The following is a 17806-nucleotide window of genomic DNA, read 5'->3' on the forward strand; positions in this document are numbered from 1 at the left end:
GCTGAGCCACCCAGGCATCCCTGCAGTAATTTCTTATTCAAAAAATTTATTTGGAAAAGGAAAGGACCTAGAAAAGCCAAAATAATTTGAGAAAGAGTACAGAGTTGGAGGATTCATAGTACTTAACTTCTAAACTTAATATAAAGCCACAGTGATTAAGATAGTGCAGTATATGTGAGAAGGTAGACACATATAGAACAATGGAATGTAATAGAGAGCCAAGAATAGAAATATACAATTTGATTTTTGACAAAGTTGCAAAGGCAATTTGAATAGAAGAATAAGTCTTTTCAATAAATACTGGTAAATCAATTCATCATCCGTGTGTAAAACAAAACAAAAGATGAACCCCAAACCATGCTTCACACACACATTGTACAGAAATTAACTCAGAATGGATCATAGATATAAATGTATAACCTAAAATGATAAAAAAAAAATTGGAACAGAGGCAGGCAAACATTTTCTATGAAGGGCCCAATAGTAAATATTTTCTTTTTTTTTAAAGATTTTATTTATTTATTTATTTATTTGAGAGAGAAAGATAGCAAGAGAGAGCATGAGCAGGGGGAGAGGGATAAGCAGACTCTACACTGAGCAGGGAACCTGACCTGGGGCTTGATCCCATTATGACCTGAGCCAAAGGCAGACACTTAATAAACTGAGCCATCTAGGCATCCCAATATTTTTTTTTATTTTATGGGCCACCTATGGTTTCTCTCATATAATATTTTTTTCTTTTTTAACGGCCTTCAATAATGTAGAAATTATTCTTAGCTCATAGGCAGTTCAAAAATTTAGCCTGTAAGCCAAAATTAGCCCATAGGCAGTACTTTCATTATCCCTTGTTTTAGATGAAAGCACAGAAGAAAATCTTTGTGATTGTAGGTTCAGCAAAGTTGTTAGATAAAACACCAAAACAAAAATATATTTAAAAATGGATGAATTGGACGCCTGGGTGGTTCAGCGGTTGAATGTCTGCCTTTGGCTCAGGGTGTGATCCCAGGATCGAGTCCCACATCAGGCTCCCTGTAGGGGGCCTGCTTCTCCCTCTGCCTATGTCTCTGTCTCTGTCTCTCTCTGTGTCTCTCATGAATAAATAAATAAAATCTTAAAAAAATAAAAATGGATAAATTGGACTTCATAAGATGACATGTACTTTCATATCATTTATCTGACAAAAGGACTTCTAGCCAGAATACATAAAGAATTCTCAAAAATCAATAACAAGGAAACAACCAAATTTAAATTCGGAAACATGGGCAAAACATTTGAACAGATACTTTACCAAAGAAGAAATCTGATTAGCTAGTAAGCACATATAAAGATTCTCAATACAATCAGTCATCTAGGAAATGCAAATCAAAACTACAATGAGATAACATATCCTGTCAGAATAGGCTTCAAAAAAGAAGGAAAATTGACAATACCAAGTGCTGTCAAAGATGCATCATAACTAAGAACTCTCATACATTACTAGTTAGAATTCAAAATTGTAGAGCCACTTGGTAAACAATTTGGGAGAAAATACTTGCAAGTGACATATCTGATAAGGGATTAGTATCCAGAATATATAAAGAACTTATACAATTCAACACCTCAAAATAAATTATCTAATTAAGAAATGGGCAGAAGACATGAATAGACATTTTTCCAAAGAAGACATATAAATGGCCAACAGACACATAAGAAGACGCTCAACATCACTGATCGTTAGGGAAGTACAAATCAAAATTACAATGACCTATCACCTTACACCTGTCAGAATGGTTAAAATTAACAACACAAGATAAAACGGGTTGGTGAGGATGTGGAGAAGGGGGAACCCTCTTGCGCTATTGGTGGGAATGCAAACTGGTGCAGCTGCTGTGGAAAACAGTATGGAGGTTCCTCAGAAAGTTAAAAATAGGACTACCCCATGATCCAGCAATTGCACTACTAGGTATTTACTCAAAGAATACAAAAATACTAATTCAAGGGATACATGCACCCCAGTGTTTATAACAGCATCATCTATAATTGTGAAATTATGGAAACACCCATAATTCTGAACATGAATATTCTTTATTCATAAGTCAATGGACACTTGGGGTGTTTCCATAATTTATAATTTCACAAATATACATGTATATATATACACACACACACAATGGAATACTAGCCATAAAAAGAATGAAATCTTGCCATTTGCAATGACATGGATAGAACTAGAGAGTATTATGTTAAGCAAAATAAGTCAGTAGAGAAAAATACCATATGATTTCATTCATATGTGGAATTTAAGAAACAAAATAAAGGAACATAGTGGGGATTAAAAAGAGAGGCAAACCAAGAAACAAACTCTTACCTATAGAGAACTATTACAAGGGGATTACAAGAGGAGGTGGTTGAGGGGATAGGTGAATCAGCTGATGGGGATTAAAGGAGTACTCTTGTGATGAGTGCCAGGTATTGTATGGAAGTGTTGAATCACTATATTCTCACCTGAAACTAATATCACACTGTATGTTAACCAACTGGAATTTAAATTAAAACCTTAAAAAAAAAATAAGGGGATCCCTGGGTGGCGCGGCGGTTTAGCGCCTGCCTTTGGCCCAGGGCGCGATCCTGGAGACCCGGGATCGAATCCCATGTCAGGCTCCCGGTGCATGGAGCCTGCTTCTCCCTGTGTCTCTGCCTCTCTCTCTCTCTGTGTGACTATCATAAATAATAAAAAAAGAAATAAAAACGGAAAGTTTCATATAAACATACCTTTACCACATGACCCAGCAATCCCACTCTTAGTTATTTATCCAAGAAAAATGAGAAACTTCACCAAAAATCTGTAGATCAATGTTTATAGCAGCTTTGTTCATAATCGCCAAGAATTAGAAATATCCATTATCCATTCATCTGTCAATGGATAAAGAATATGTGATATACATATACAATGGAATACTACTCAGCCATTAGAAGGGACGAATACCCACCATTTGCCTCAACATGGATGGAACTGGAGGGTATTATGCTGAGCGAAGTAAGTCAATCGGAGAAGGACAATCATTATATGGGTTCACTCATACGGGGAATATAAGAAATAGTGAAAGGGATTATATAGGGGAAGGGAGGGAAAATTAGGGTGACAAAACATGAAAGACTCCTAACTCTGGTAAATGAATAAGGGGTAGTGGTAGGAGAGGCAGGTGGGGGGAATGGGGTGACTGGGTAACAGGCACTGAGGAGGGCACTTGACAGGATGAGCACTGGGTGCTATACTATATGTTGGCAAATAGAACCTCAATAAAATATAGATATATATTATATATATATATTCAGCTGGTGAATAGATGAACAAATTATGGCATGTTTGCATAATGGAATACTATTCAGCAATAAAAAGTCAACTGCTAATAGGTACATCAGTGTGGATGAATCTGAATGCATTATGTTAGAGGAAAGGAGACATATATAGTATATGTCTTTTATATAGTATATACTCAAAAGGCTACATATTATATAAATGCATTTACATGCCATTCTAGAAAAGGAAAAACTCTAAGGCAAAACAGATCAAGTAGTTGCCCAAGCATTAGAGTGTGGAGAGGGGTTGACTACAACTAGGTACAGGAAGCCTTTTGGTTTGTTGGACTATATATGTATCTCACTTATCTTGATTTTGGTGGTGATTATATGACTATAAATTTGTCAAAACTCATCAAAGTACACTAGAAAAAGAATTTTAGTGTATGTAATGTTTTTTTTAAGTAAAAGAGAGAAGATAGAGGGACAGTGAAGTGCCTGTGGTCAAAAAGGCATTTTACTGATGATGGGAGAGGCTTTAGCATTTTTATAGGAAGTTAGTAAATAGGAAGATGTTAAAGGTTATCTATTTTTTTGAAAATATATTTTAAACATAGAGATATTTGCCCAAGATGAGTTACAAGTAAAGGAAATGTGTGGTTCATAATATTATGTACTATTTTGTGAGTTTGATCTAAGTAGTAAAGTTGAGTGTTCAGCATAAGTTATATGTCTGTAACTTTTTTAAAGCATTTTTTTAAAGAATTACTTTTTTTAAAATTTATTTATTTATGATAGTCATACAGAGAGAAAGAGAGAGAGGCAGAGACACAGGCAGAGGGAGAAGCAGGCTCCATGCACCGGGAGCCTGATGTGGGATTCGATCCCGGGTCTCCAGGATCGCGCCCTGGGCCAAAGGCAGGCGCCAAACCTCTGCGCCACCCAGGGATCCCTTTTTAAAGCATTTTTTAAAAATTTCATTTATTTATTCATGAGAGACACACACACACACAGAGGTAGAGACACAGGCAGAGGGAGAAGCAGGCTCCATGCAGGGTGCCTGATGTGGGATTCTATCCCAGGTCTCCAGGACCACGACCTGGGCGGAAGGTGGCGCTAAACCGCTGAGCCACCCGGGCTGCCCTGTCTGTAACTTTTAATGCATTTCCTGTCATCTGCTCTGGGTACTTGTGTATACTTTTCTTGCTCAGTGATTGGATAGCTTTTCAAGATCCCAACTTGATGTGTCTTTTCACATGGGTATTGTGGTTCTTAACGACTAGTGACTCAGCTATTGTTGTTTTTAATATCTAAACTATATTTATTTCTTAAAGGCGATGTTGGGCCAAAGGGACAACCTGGGACAATGGGACCTCCTGGGCTTCCAGGAATAGGTGTTCAGGGACCACCAGGACCACCAGGGATTCCTGGACCAGTAGGTCAACCTGGTAAGATTGGAGTAAATAAATGCGCATTTTGTAGCACTCATTATATAGAGATTGGCTAGTTCATCAGTAAACTGCAAACTATGTAATAGTTTTCCAGAAAAGAGATTTGAGAGGTTACATGTCTACTTGTATAATTTTGTAAAACTGAAAAAGTACAGATCACAGCATAAGAGCTACTTTAATCTGTGATACTTTCCCTCCCTGTTCATTTAAAGTCGATCTATTAACAATAATGCAGTTTCACAATTGCAGTATGTTGCCTCAGCATATAATCATTGAACCAGTCAAAGACTTGGAATCACAGAGCTAAAAACTTCTAGTGCTGATTATTTCAGACCTGAGTAGCTGTATAGAATTAATAGACCATCGAGGAATCTCTTAACATTTCTTAGCAAACAAGAACTAGACTTAAAAACATGTCAAAAATATATTTTAGGCATTCTCATTTCTTTTTTTAATAAAACAAGTGAGGTGAATTTCCTCTCTCACCCCTAAGTCAGCAATCATTTTGCAACTTATAAGCACTGCAAACTTTTTTATACATACATGCAAAATGAAAACAAGCAAGATATGCAAAATAAGTTTTGTCTGCTTGTAACCTAATAGAGAATCATATAGTTTCTCTATATTTGTGTGAGAACTTATTTGAGTTTTGTGGATTCTGAGCCATCGGGTAAGGCACATTAAGGGCCATCCTTGGGCTGGCATGTCATTGCAAAGCAGTGTAATAATTCATAAAGTTCAAAAAATATGGAAAACTTAATCATTCCTTAATTTACGTGAATATGTCAGAGGGCTTAAATACACAGATGTACTTTGAAACAGTAGAAATATATTTTCTGACCTTAAATGGCAATAAATGTTTTGTTAGTTATTATGCCAAAAATCTGGAAACACCAGCTAATAATAAAAAAGCCTAGAAAGTGAAGGTAATTTTTGCTTATGTTCTTTTTAAACATTTTATGTTTATGGCCCATTGTTCCTTTTTTAAATGGCCCCTAACATGTCACTACTGATTTAAAACTGAGAAAACTTGCTGTGTTGCTTTGAACACAAAGTTGTTAAAAAGTAGCTGCATCAACACTCATGAAGAAACCATTCTGTTCAACTTGCATAGCACAGGGTTCTTGAGAAAAAACAGTTTTTAGGTTTGGTCATTATAATCTTGGCCTACTGTTTCACAAAATGGCTAAAATGAATTTATCATTTCTGTTTTGTCATTTCTTTTATTTCCCAAAATTGCATGAGATTTTGAAAGCATTTTAAATTCTTAAATCATAGCTAAGCAAGAATGAAAAGACTACTGTTGATACCAATCTGAACAAAAAAAGCACCAATACATTTATTTGTGCTTTCTGCTTTTTCAAATTTAGCTAGTACTCTAAATGTTACATTCATCTAACGTTCTTTTTAACTGATAGATATATAGGTATATTAATTTATAAAGTCTAGTTAGGATAGACAGGGAAAAATAATTGTGCTGAATTTAATCTCATCTCATTCTTCCATAAATATATACTTTGCCATAAAATTCATGATCTCAACTAATATGGTTCAGCAAATGAAGTTAATAGCAGTTGGCATGAAAATGTATCGAATGCATGCTTATTAATAAAGATACATTATCAAATTACAATTTTTTACTACGAGATAGACCACACTTTATATTTAATACTAGCTACATGTACTCACTTTTTATATAAATTTATTTATATCACCAAAGCAGAATATTATATTAGCCCATTTCAAAACATTATAATTTCTGTTCATACATCTCAATGAAAGGGTGATTAGCAAGACAGTTTCTAATACCTTGATACATCTGACTTGCACTGCATGGCTGAAATTCTAACTACCAATTTTTTTAAATAAGCTTATTTAATATACTTGCTATGTTTCATTTTGCAATAGAAAACTTAATGCAAAGTATTCTATATTGTCATTTCCCCAGTATAAAATGGTTGCATTATGCTTTTTAAGCTTTTTCGACTCCAGTTTTCTGCTGTAATTTAATTAAGCTTTACTATTTGTCATTCTCTTTTCCAAGACAGGATACAAGTTTAATGCATGTTTATAAATTAAGGAACTGTTGAATATCAAGTCCTCATTTGACGGCAGGGAAATAAAAGAAAAAAAAATGCCTGGTGTTTTTCTGTATGTTGGTAAATTGAACACCAATAAAAATTAATTTTAAAAAAAATGCCAAAGGATAAGAAGCAAAATGCTTTTCATTCAATGCCCTACTAATCCAGGCAGAAATGGAAATGTTGATTCTTATTATTTGATCTGGCTATTAGCTAGAAAATTGCTGCTTTAGTGAATTTTTAAGAGGTCAGTTAAATATACTCAATTCCATGTCCATAAATCATACCCTAACCTGAGCCAAATTTATTGTAATCCTTGCTGAGTCTCAGGAAAAAGTGTGTAGCTGAATCAGTTTAACCTCATCTCTACTTATGTGAAACAAAGAAACAAGGAATTAGTCATGCCATTTCATAGATGAAGTTTCGTAGCCCACTTTATTTATGAAGTTTTCTAACTTTTTTTTCCAGCTATCAAACCATTGGAGTGTGTGTGTGTGTGTGTTTGTGTAAAGTTCTCACAGATAATATGTGTTTTTGGAATTTTCCTTTTTTTTCACTGGTTCCATTTGGCAGCCAATAAATTTAAAGCATCTCTGTACCCCTAATGTACTTATCCTCTATAGATATAGCCATATAATTCCTGTTATTATATGAGGAAATTCAGCAGAGCTTTTGAATTTATGTTGACTGCCTTCATTCTTGACCTTACCAGGATGCCTATTTTTGACAGTATTCATGGAAAAGATCTATGCTGTGAAATGTACAGCATAATATCTGTTACTACTACAAATAACAATGAAAAGAATCTTTGCTAGTACATGCAGGTTGTTTAGTCATACTCATCTGCTAATGATTATTGAGTTCTCTGTGCCTAAGCTATTACAGTATAAATCAAATTTAGTTTTAAATTCTAACTTATCTTTAGGAACTTAAGTTCCAAGAGGATTATTCAAAGCAATCTAAGGATCAGAGATAAGAATATGAAGCTGATCTTTATCAAATAGCATTATTTTTGTGAATGTAAATATTTTATTGTATCTCTATTGGCAAATACATTTCACTTAAACAATATGCTATATGAACATCTGAATGAATGCCTAAGATAAGTTTCTTTACTCATCACTAATATATAATAGTTGTGAATCTGTATCTAATAACTTCTATTTGTTGACTTTTTTGTTCTCATCTTTACATGCTTAGCTTTGTTTCTAACCTAATTAATCTTTTTGCAACTTTGCTTCTGCTTGGGTGGTTCATCTTGCTGCTGAACTGTAACTCCTGCCTCTTGAACTTCAGGTCTGCCAAGTACTGTAGTTCTTTCTCAAAAGCTGAATCTTAAAGCTTTAAACATGAAGAACAAACAAGATTTGTCCAGGTTTAATAATACTTTGAGGGTTTTTTTTTTTGTTATTTTGTAGAGCGTCTTTCAAAGGACAAATTGGTTATCTTGAAAACTCAGCTATCAAAAACTAGTTGAGCTATACTGTAACAGTAGGCAGTAATCTGTACAGGGAGCTGTAATAGTGCTCATTAATAGGTATCTCATTATATGTCACAAATATAATAATGTAAAATATCTTTCCCCTCTTTATAATATTTTCTATGAAATGACAGCATTGGAACCATTACCACTGTGCCAACTAAATGGAATTCTCTAATTTTCAAAGTGAATTTTATTGGTTTAAGGACATGTTGGTATATGACATAAAACAGATCTTAAAATCCCGGCGTCTTGCTATTATAAAAATAATTACTTGTGAATCTTCAACAATACAATTGGGTCTTATTGTTGAAGGGACACTGAGAACGGTCTCCCGGCTCAGCCTCCAGCTTCCATTCAGTCGTATCCCCACTTAATAGCTGTAGATCAACAATATTAAGTAACTCACTAAGTCACATACCTGTTAGGGATTAGAGTGGGAACTTGCTTTGTTTGTAGAGTAATTCTTTACCCAAAATATATTCTTTCTTAACCATTTTGTCTTTTGGAATAGTTCAGTCTTACAAAATTTACTAAGGTTAAATATTTCTGCAGTGTCATATTTTTTCTGTAAAATCCTGGTTGGAATACTGAGAAACAAAATTTAACAACAAAAACTGATGGTAATATATTATTAAAATAACATGTAAAACAAAGTAAAAAAGGTCCACATAATTGACTTATTCAGTAATTAATCATTTTTATAGATTATAGAAATAATTTCCCAATAATCCATAGTACCTTAGAGCAGTGCAAATCCAAATGCAGTCAATGGACCAATGTCAAGTCACAAACTGCTTATTACCAGTCTGCATTGGAATTAGAAGAAATTGAGAATAAGCATTTAGAAACTTATATAGTAATTTGACAGTGTAATTGCATTTGTTGAATATAATAACCAAAATGTAGTCATGTATTTTGTATGTCTTTAGTTTATTTTAGTTTTTTTAGTAATTTTTATTGTTTTATGAAAACATTAGTCCATGACGGACCAGGAATTAAGAAAACATTAGTCTTTCACTGGAAATAATTTTAGAAGCACTTTCATAGAGGAATATGCTTGAAAATCCTAAAGTTTGATTGTTAGGTCATTTTATATCCATAATACCAAAAGTATCTGACTCACGGTTAGATTTGTTATACACAGGAATCTATCGGGTTTTTTGCTAGAAAAATAATCAGATACATCTCTTAAAACTACTTCAAAACTTGTTAATATTGGTGTTGTATTAACTAGGCCTACACGGAATACCAGGAGAGAAGGGAGATCCAGGGCCTCCTGGGTTTGACGTTCTAGGACCCCCTGGTGAGAGAGGCAGTCCAGGGATTCCTGGAGCACCTGGTCCTATGGGACCCCCAGGAACACGAGGGCTTCCAGGAAAAGCAGGAGCCTCTGGATTTCCAGGTAATTTATTTAAAGTTTTCTCTGCTTTTGGATTCAGGAAATTAAAACTAACATGATTCTGACATATTATTTTCTTGTTGTATTTTTCTGGATTGACACTATCCCTTAAGGAAAAGTATTAAATGTCTTTGCAGGAAACTCACTTTTTGCTATTTTCGTTATGCTTTTTCTCTGAGATTTCTGGTCAGGTGTTGCTGTATAAAAAAAGATCCCACAATTTAATGGTTTAAATCAACCTTTTTATTTTGTTCAGGATTTTGTGGGTCAGAAATTAAGGCACGATTTGATTGGGTCATTTATCTTTGATCCACGTGGCACCAACTGGAGTGGTTGGGATGAATGATATACTTCCAGGATGGCTTGATCCCATGACCCTGAGATCCTGACCTGAGCCAAAAAACAAGAGTCAGATGCTTAACTGATTGAGCGCCCCAGGCACCCCAGAGTCTTTTTTTCATAGAATCAGCAGAAGTGTTCACTAAGGTTGCAAAAGTTGAAAACAGATAAAACTTAGTGCCTTCTTCCCAACACTCAATAGTCTTCCAGTTGACATCTTAAAAGTTATCTTTTATCTTTCCAAGGTCAAGGAAAGGTAAAAGTTAATTATTGATATTCTTCAAAGGTGCCAAAGGTGAAATGGGTATGATGGGACCTCCCGGCCCTCCAGGACCTTTGGGAATTCCTGGCAGGAGTGGTATTCCTGGTCTAAAAGGTAATATTCAAAGTTGGCTGGAAGATACATGTAAGGGAGAAAATTAACATTGTTTTATGTTAATACAGAATATTTTTAGTGCTTTAAAATGAGCAATGCTTACTTATATTTTGTTTCTATGTGACATGGCATTTTTCAAGTTTTTATTTAAATTTTAGTTATTTAGCATATAGTGTAATTGTAACATTGCTTTCAGGAGTAGAATTCAGTGATTCATCTCTTATATGACATGGCATTTAAGTACGTTCTATTTTCAATTTGGTGGCATGCATAGTTTGGATACCATGAAATGTGCTAAATGCTCAGCTCAAAATAACAAAATACAGGGATTAAATTTTGATTTTTTTTAGTATCTATAATTGTCAAAGAACCCCAGAAAATAGAGGGAGTGTTGAGTGTAAAAATCTGTGTGAGTTCAAGTTACTCATAAACAATAACCATAGTGCATAAGCATTTTGTATGGTCAGTGGCCTACTAAATTATGGAACATGTGAATAATCTTTATATGCATTAATCCTGGAAGGATGAGTCTGATCTGTTGTGTTCTCCCCACACTCATGTTGGTGTTAGGTGATAATGGTTTGCAGGGTCAGCCAGGACCTCCTGGCCCTGCAGGAGAAAAAGGTGGTAAAGGAGAGCCTGGCCTTCCAGGCCCTCCTGGACCAGTGGATCCAGATCTGTTGGGCTCAAAAGGAGAGAAGGGGGACCCTGGCTTACCAGGTGAGTAATGCATTTATTTGTGAATGTGTTAACTGGTATATCTGAAGTTTAATTTTTAATAGCATGAAAAGTGACTTGTAGTGTAGTAGTCACCAACAAAAGGCACTTAGATATATCACATTTTTGGTAATGAATATTTTTAACCAGATTTGTATTGTTTGAGTGATCAGCTTTTTTTTTAAAGATTTTATTTATTTATTCATGAGAGACAGAGAGAGAGAGAGAGAGGCAGAGGTACGGGCAGAGGGAGAAGCAGGCTCCATGCAGGGAGCCTGACGTGGGACTCCATCCCGGGTCTCCAGGATCAGGCCCTGGGCTGAAGGCAGCACTAAACTGCTGAGCCACCTGGGCTTCCCCAAGTGATCTACTTTTATTTATTTTCTTTGTAGTTTAATCAGTTACAAACTATGAACTCTTAAAAAATAGACTTGAGGTAGTCATCTTCAGGCTTTCTAGAAAGCAATATAGGATGTGGTTGAGAAAAATGGATATATAGCCAGAATCACTTGGAAAACAGATTTCAGTGTTTGGGAAATTTGCTGGTCCTTTAATTTTTTTTTTCCCTTGAAACCAGATAACTAGTACATTGTCGCCCTGCAGTGTTATGATATACATATCATGCTTGGCTTTTAAATGCAGTTCATTAGGGGATCCCTGGGTGGCGCAGCGGTTTGGCGCCTGCCTTTGGCCCAGGGCGCGATCCTGGAGACGCGGGATGGAATCCCACGTCGGGCTCCCGGTGCATGGAACATGCTTCTCCCTCTGCCTGTGTCTCTGCCTCTCTCTCTCTCTCTCTGTGTGACTATCATAAATAAATAAAAATTTTTAAAAAAGAGTTTCTTAAAAAAAATGCGGTTCATTGTTATTTTGCTTTAGCAGAATAAACAAGTATTGGACTGTGAACAGCCGAGCTCAGCCCTAGAAGTTGCTGAAAGTAGGTTTAGTGTACAACTGTGTTACTCTAGTTACTTTATTAGAAACAAATAAGATATGAAGTATCACACTGACTTTTTAAATAAAAAGTTCATTTTTCTTTTTATAAAAGTATAACATCTAATAAGACATCAGAAAATGCAGATAAGCACAAATTAATAAAGTGCTTATAATCCAATCTATATAGAATAGCCTCTAAAACAACATGGAACTTTAAAACCAACTATGTTTATTTGCAGCTTATAGTAAAGTTTGTGGATTTTTTGGTGTCGTAACCATTAATATTTTCAGTCTATGTGTGCATGTGAGTGTGTGTGGGCATATGTGTGTACAGATATTATGTTTCTCTATGATCAGGACTTGGTAGGATTTTTCTTCAAAAAAGACATTACTGTAGTTTTATATATCATCATAAAAGAGGTAGGGCCACCTAAGTTTTTATTATTGTCAAAATGAGATATCTTTCTTGAATTACTCCTTACAAGTCTTCTCTTTCAATTATGCCTTCTGTAAAATAGAGGCAGTAATCTCTATTATAATGGGACTATTAAAAGTAGTTGTAGAATCTAAGAGATAGCTTAAAGATAATCTGCCCCAATTCCTTTGTTTTACAATGTAAGAAACTGAGGCCCAAAGAGGAAAATGACTTAGTTATTGAGTGCTTTGAATTTCTTAATGGTAGCTAAATAAAAAGTGGAGGGGTTTAACATGTGTCCAGTGCTATTGGTTCATACTACATGAGATTACTACATGAGTTCCTATATTTCATTCACAGTTCAGAATTTGGGTTGCTTGCTTTCCCAATTTATTTTTAAAGGATTAATAATATCAACCTAACTTGTCTTCCTTATACTCATCCTTGGAAGGTATTCCTGGAGTTTCAGGGCCAAAAGGTTACCAGGGTTTGCCTGGAGACCCAGGGCAACCTGGACTGAGTGGACAACCTGGATTACCAGGACCATCAGGTAGGTATACAGACTACCTGTAGCAATTAAATGGCTGATCCTAAATCCTAAAAAAGTAATTATGTACTTACCATGTGTGATGATGTTTTGGATCTGATCATGATGTATGATGCCAGTATGCTTGGGTAGCTACTGAGATATGGAGCTCTTTTTTTTTTTTTTAGCAGAAATGTTGCCATTTGGCCCAGCTGTCAACTGACAAGATTTGTAGTATATTTTGCTTTGCTCAGTTTCTTCTTTTTTGTGGGAGTGAGGATATATACAGAATGAGAAGTATATCCAAATAAGATGGTGTGTTTTATTTTCATACATTTCAACATATATAAATGAGACAATTATCTGGTAGGTGCTGAAAAATTTACCTTTTTTTAGTTATTGCCTTCAGACAAGTCAGTCATTAAACCATGTAAAAAATGGCTGCTGATTCTATTTTTTAAAGTTTCTAAGGACTAAAATTTCACAACCTACCTTGGTAGTCTATTTCAGCATTAATCACCCTTAGAGTCAACATGTTTTTTTTTTCTAATTTCTAATAAAACTCTTGCTGCTTCTTAAGCCATTTTCTTTTAGTTAGGCCCCAAAGGAATAAAGAGCTGGTCTCCATCCTCATAGGAGTCCTTCAGGTCAGTTATTCTGCTCTAGACTCTGTACTACATTGCATTGATATAGCTCCTTCCTATCCTTCACATCTTCTGCATTCTCTTCTCCAAGATGGAAGTCAGTGTGAAAGAAAAATGTTTAAGGCAACGTGGAGGTCTTTAGGAAATCCCTAGGTAATACGACACAGCTCTAGGAAGAATGTATAAACACAGCAGCCGTGACTGTTGGGGGTGACAGTACAGTATTTCTCCTTCAACCTTTATCTATCCCTGGTCTAATCTACTGGGACTATATCATAACAGGATACCACTTTCCATTTACTGTTTTGATATAATCAGATTTACATGGGAAAACCACACCTCCATTTTTAAAAGCAGACTCATTGTATCATTTATCTGTGACAAATACAGTAAGGGTAGTTATACACATACAGCAAATAGGACTTCAGGTGATTGGAATTGTTTTAGGGCAAGAAACAAGGTGTCCTGGTAAAATTTTTGCATTTTAAAAACTAATTTGTATTAGGAGACCTCTGTTACCTCTGTTATCTCTGTACCTCTGTTACATATATGTTTATAATGTCTTATGTCCCTAAGAAGATTTCTTAGGTACCTCTTGCCTGTTTTATGCTGAGTTAGATCTGTGGAATTTAATCATATATTAAAATTTGATCCGTCTAATCCCATGCTTTACATTGTAATTATAACCTACGCCAAGAAATCAGGCAACTTCAATATTGTTGACTTGTCTTAATTTAACCAGTTTAACTTTTATAGGTCCCAAAGGTAACCCCGGCCTCCCTGGGAAACCAGGGCTTCCAGGACCTCCTGGGCTTAAAGGAAGCATAGGTGATATGGGTTTTCCAGGTAAGTGATGAACATCTCCCAAATATTTAATACTATTAATGGCAGATGGTTCACTATCTTTGTTAACAAAATAAAGACTGGTGTTGATAGAATCAAACTGAGACAATAACTAAGGTATACAGTGAATAGAGCTCTCTCATCTCACAAATATTTAAAGTGGGAATTAAGGGACAGAGTTTTAGAAAACTTAAGAGTAAGAATCCACAAACATAAATCTTTTCTCTAGCTGTACCCTTTCACTTAAACTTTCTTGAAAAATAGACTTCTAAATAATCCTAATTGTAAAAGATTATTATATAATTCAGAATTTGCTGAGTTCTTTTTTTAAAAAAACTTTTCCCTTAGTCATAAGCATCATAGATATGCCATGAATAAAGAATATTTTGAAAAAATGCATGTTACATGTTTTCAACAGGTCCTCAGGGTGTGAAAGGGTCTCCTGGACCTCCTGGAGTTCCTGGACAACCTGGCTCCCCAGGATTACCTGGACAAAAAGGTGAAAAAGGTGATCCTGGTGTTTCAGGCATTGGTCTTCCAGGTCTTCCTGGCCCAAAGGTAATTCTACTCCAGGCATGTACCTTAGCAAGTGTGATTTTTTTTTCAAATACTGTGTTCATTCTTAATTCTTCATTAAACGAACTATACAATGATATGATATATTCTGGAAATTCATTCCTCCCGTTTTCTCTTATATTGTAAGGAGATATGTCTTAGGGTTTATAGCCAATCCAAAAAGGTATGAGGGAGGAAATATTCTGATTTCTTAGCTTTCCCTCTATCTTAATCTCTTGAGTATATTTCAGTAAACCAGAGGTATATTTCTGTGTGGTTCTGGTTTTCTTTTCCCTTCTTAGTGGTGGAATTGTTGATCTATTTCCTAATATTATTAACTAATATGAAAAGACTTATAAACAAAGTAACATGCAATTAATGAAAGTTCAGTAGTATTCCTAACTGTATATCTGAGGTATTCTCTTAAAACAGTTTTACATCTCCCTCTATGCCACTAGTCAGTGTGAGAATTCTGGTAGTGTTTCTCAATTATTCAGATTTAGAACGTATCTGAGGTACCTAAGTGGTGGCTCAGTAGGTTAAGTGTCTGCCTTCAGCTCAGGTCATGATCCTGGGGTCTTGGATAGAGCCCTGCAGACTCCCTGTATGTTTCTCCCTCTTGTTCTGCCACTGCCTCTGCTTATGCTCTCTCTCTCTCTCTTTCTCTCTCTCTCAAATACATGAATAAATAAAATATTTTAAAATTTAGACTGTATCTTAGAATCATTAAACTCAACAAATATTTGATAGCTGCTTAATTCCATGTAAAAAGGTAACAAGTCCTACTGATTTGTGGAAGTAATTTTTAACTAGGAGAGATGCATCCATTGCCTATTATATATGTTGCAAATATTTTCTCTTAGTCAATCATTTGTCTTATAATATTGTTTTTAATCATTCAGTCAGACCACAAAACTAGGAAGTATTAGAAAAAGTATAGTGTTACTAACCTTCCATGGAATTAATGAAAATTCACACTGAGGGATTCCTGGGTGGCTCAGCGGTTTAGCGCCTGCCTTTGGCCCAGGGTGCAATCCAGGAGTCCAGGGATCGAGTCCCACGTCAGGCTCCCGGCATGGAGCCCGCATCTCCCTCCTCCTGTGTCTCTGCCTCTCTCTCTCTCTCTCTCTCTATGTCTATCATAAATAAATAAATAAATCTTTTTAAAAAAAGAAAATTCACAGAGATAAGAATGTACTGAATAATGTGTTTTTTTCCTTTTAAGCTGCCCTTTTTTAATTTTTGAAAAAATTTTATTTTAATTTTAATTCTAGTATAATTAACATACAAGGTTATATTAGTTTCAGGTGTACAATATAGTGATTCAACACTTTTATACCATACTCAGTATTCACAGCCAGTGCACCCCTTAATACCCATAATCTATTTAACCCATCCCTCCACCCACCTTCCCTCTAGTAATCATCAGGATGTTCACTATCATTGAGTCTGTTCTTGCTTTGTCTCTTTTTTCTTGTTCAACGATTTCACTCATGTGAAATTTGAATAATGTTTTAAAGGTAATTTCTTTTTAATAATATACAAAAAACTTTTGTTTGTGTAGTCAATCAACTTATTGTAAGAGATAATCAAGAGAAATTTCTGCTTTATTAACTTCAAATTAACAGTGTAAAGTCTATTGACATGATGTTGAATATTTTCTGTTCTATTGAAATCTTACCAGTAATAACATGGCTACATTAAAAAAATGATAATATAGACATATCAAGGGTAAAAGTGAAAATCTCCTTCATAACATATCTTCTTTATTCCATTCCCTTCTCTATAGAGATCCACTGATAATGGTGTGTAAATTTGAATCCTTTGCCTTACATATTTTTATGTACATATACAAAATTTGGGGTTTTCTACATATATTGTATATGTGTAGAATCATAGAATACACACTATTCTGTATTTGCTTTATCACATATCTTTAAATCTTTCTTTTTAAATATATCTTAGACAATTTTCTTTGTCACTGTACATTATTTTTAATAGTTGCATGACATTGTGTTGTTGCAAATATCATAATGAATATTCTTAGACACATATCTAGACACATGTTTAATTATTTATACTGTATAGATTCTTAAACGTTAAATATCCGGGTCAAAAGATAAATACATTTAGATTCTTGTCTTTCAAAGTTTTTATATTAATAGTAACCAAGAAACTTGATTTTAAAAAACAACCATTATGAAACAATGTAAAATGAGAATTCTTTTTTCCACATATTTACATACCTTAAATTCATATTTCTTCCCCAAGATAACCATTTTTAGTAGTCATCCACAAAAGACATTTTGTGTATATAAACATGAATATATGATAGATATTTCATCAATTTTAAGACTTAATTTTTTACATTCAAAATCTCTCATATTGGGGATCCCTGGGTGGCGCAGCGGTTTGGCGCCTGCCTTTGGCCCAGGGCGCGATCCTGGAGACCCGGGATCGAATCCCACGTCAGGCTCCTGGTGCATGGAGCCTGCTTCTCCCTCCGCCTGTGTCTCTGCCTCTCTCTCTCTCTCTCTCTGTGACTATCATAAATAAATAAAAAATTAAAAAAAAAACTCTCATATTGAGGTGCATCTTACAACTATAATTGGAAGCATTTTTCCTCAGTTCCTGATTCATGAAATGATGCTGCAACTTCCAAATATAGGTATCTTTTGTTTTTATTTACATACATAAAATCATACTATATATCTGGTCTGGACCTAGCTATCATAACTTAGTAAGTCTTAGCAAATTTTCTT

General features: G+C 34.9%; 1 protein-coding gene across 3 annotated transcripts in view; it reads left to right on the forward strand.

Annotated features, from left to right (window-relative positions):
• COL4A5 (collagen type IV alpha 5 chain) overlaps positions 1-17806 on the forward strand; it is a 273463-nt gene that overhangs the window by 207382 nt on the left and 48275 nt on the right. For all 3 annotated transcript variants that reach the window (XM_041740856.1, XM_041740857.1, XM_041740858.1), the window contains exons 30-36: positions 4614-4727; positions 9529-9696; positions 10319-10408; positions 10979-11128; positions 12928-13026; positions 14403-14492; positions 14908-15047. In XM_041740856.1, the coding sequence (XP_041596790.1) occupies positions 4614-4727; positions 9529-9696; positions 10319-10408; positions 10979-11128; positions 12928-13026; positions 14403-14492; positions 14908-15047 (851 nt within the window). The remainder of the gene's footprint in view (positions 1-4613; positions 4728-9528; positions 9697-10318; positions 10409-10978; positions 11129-12927; positions 13027-14402; positions 14493-14907; positions 15048-17806) is intronic.

This window comes from Vulpes lagopus, chromosome X (assembly GCF_018345385.1).
Source record: "Vulpes lagopus strain Blue_001 chromosome X, ASM1834538v1, whole genome shotgun sequence".
In the NCBI taxonomy this organism is placed as follows: Eukaryota; Metazoa; Chordata; class Mammalia; order Carnivora; family Canidae; genus Vulpes; species Vulpes lagopus.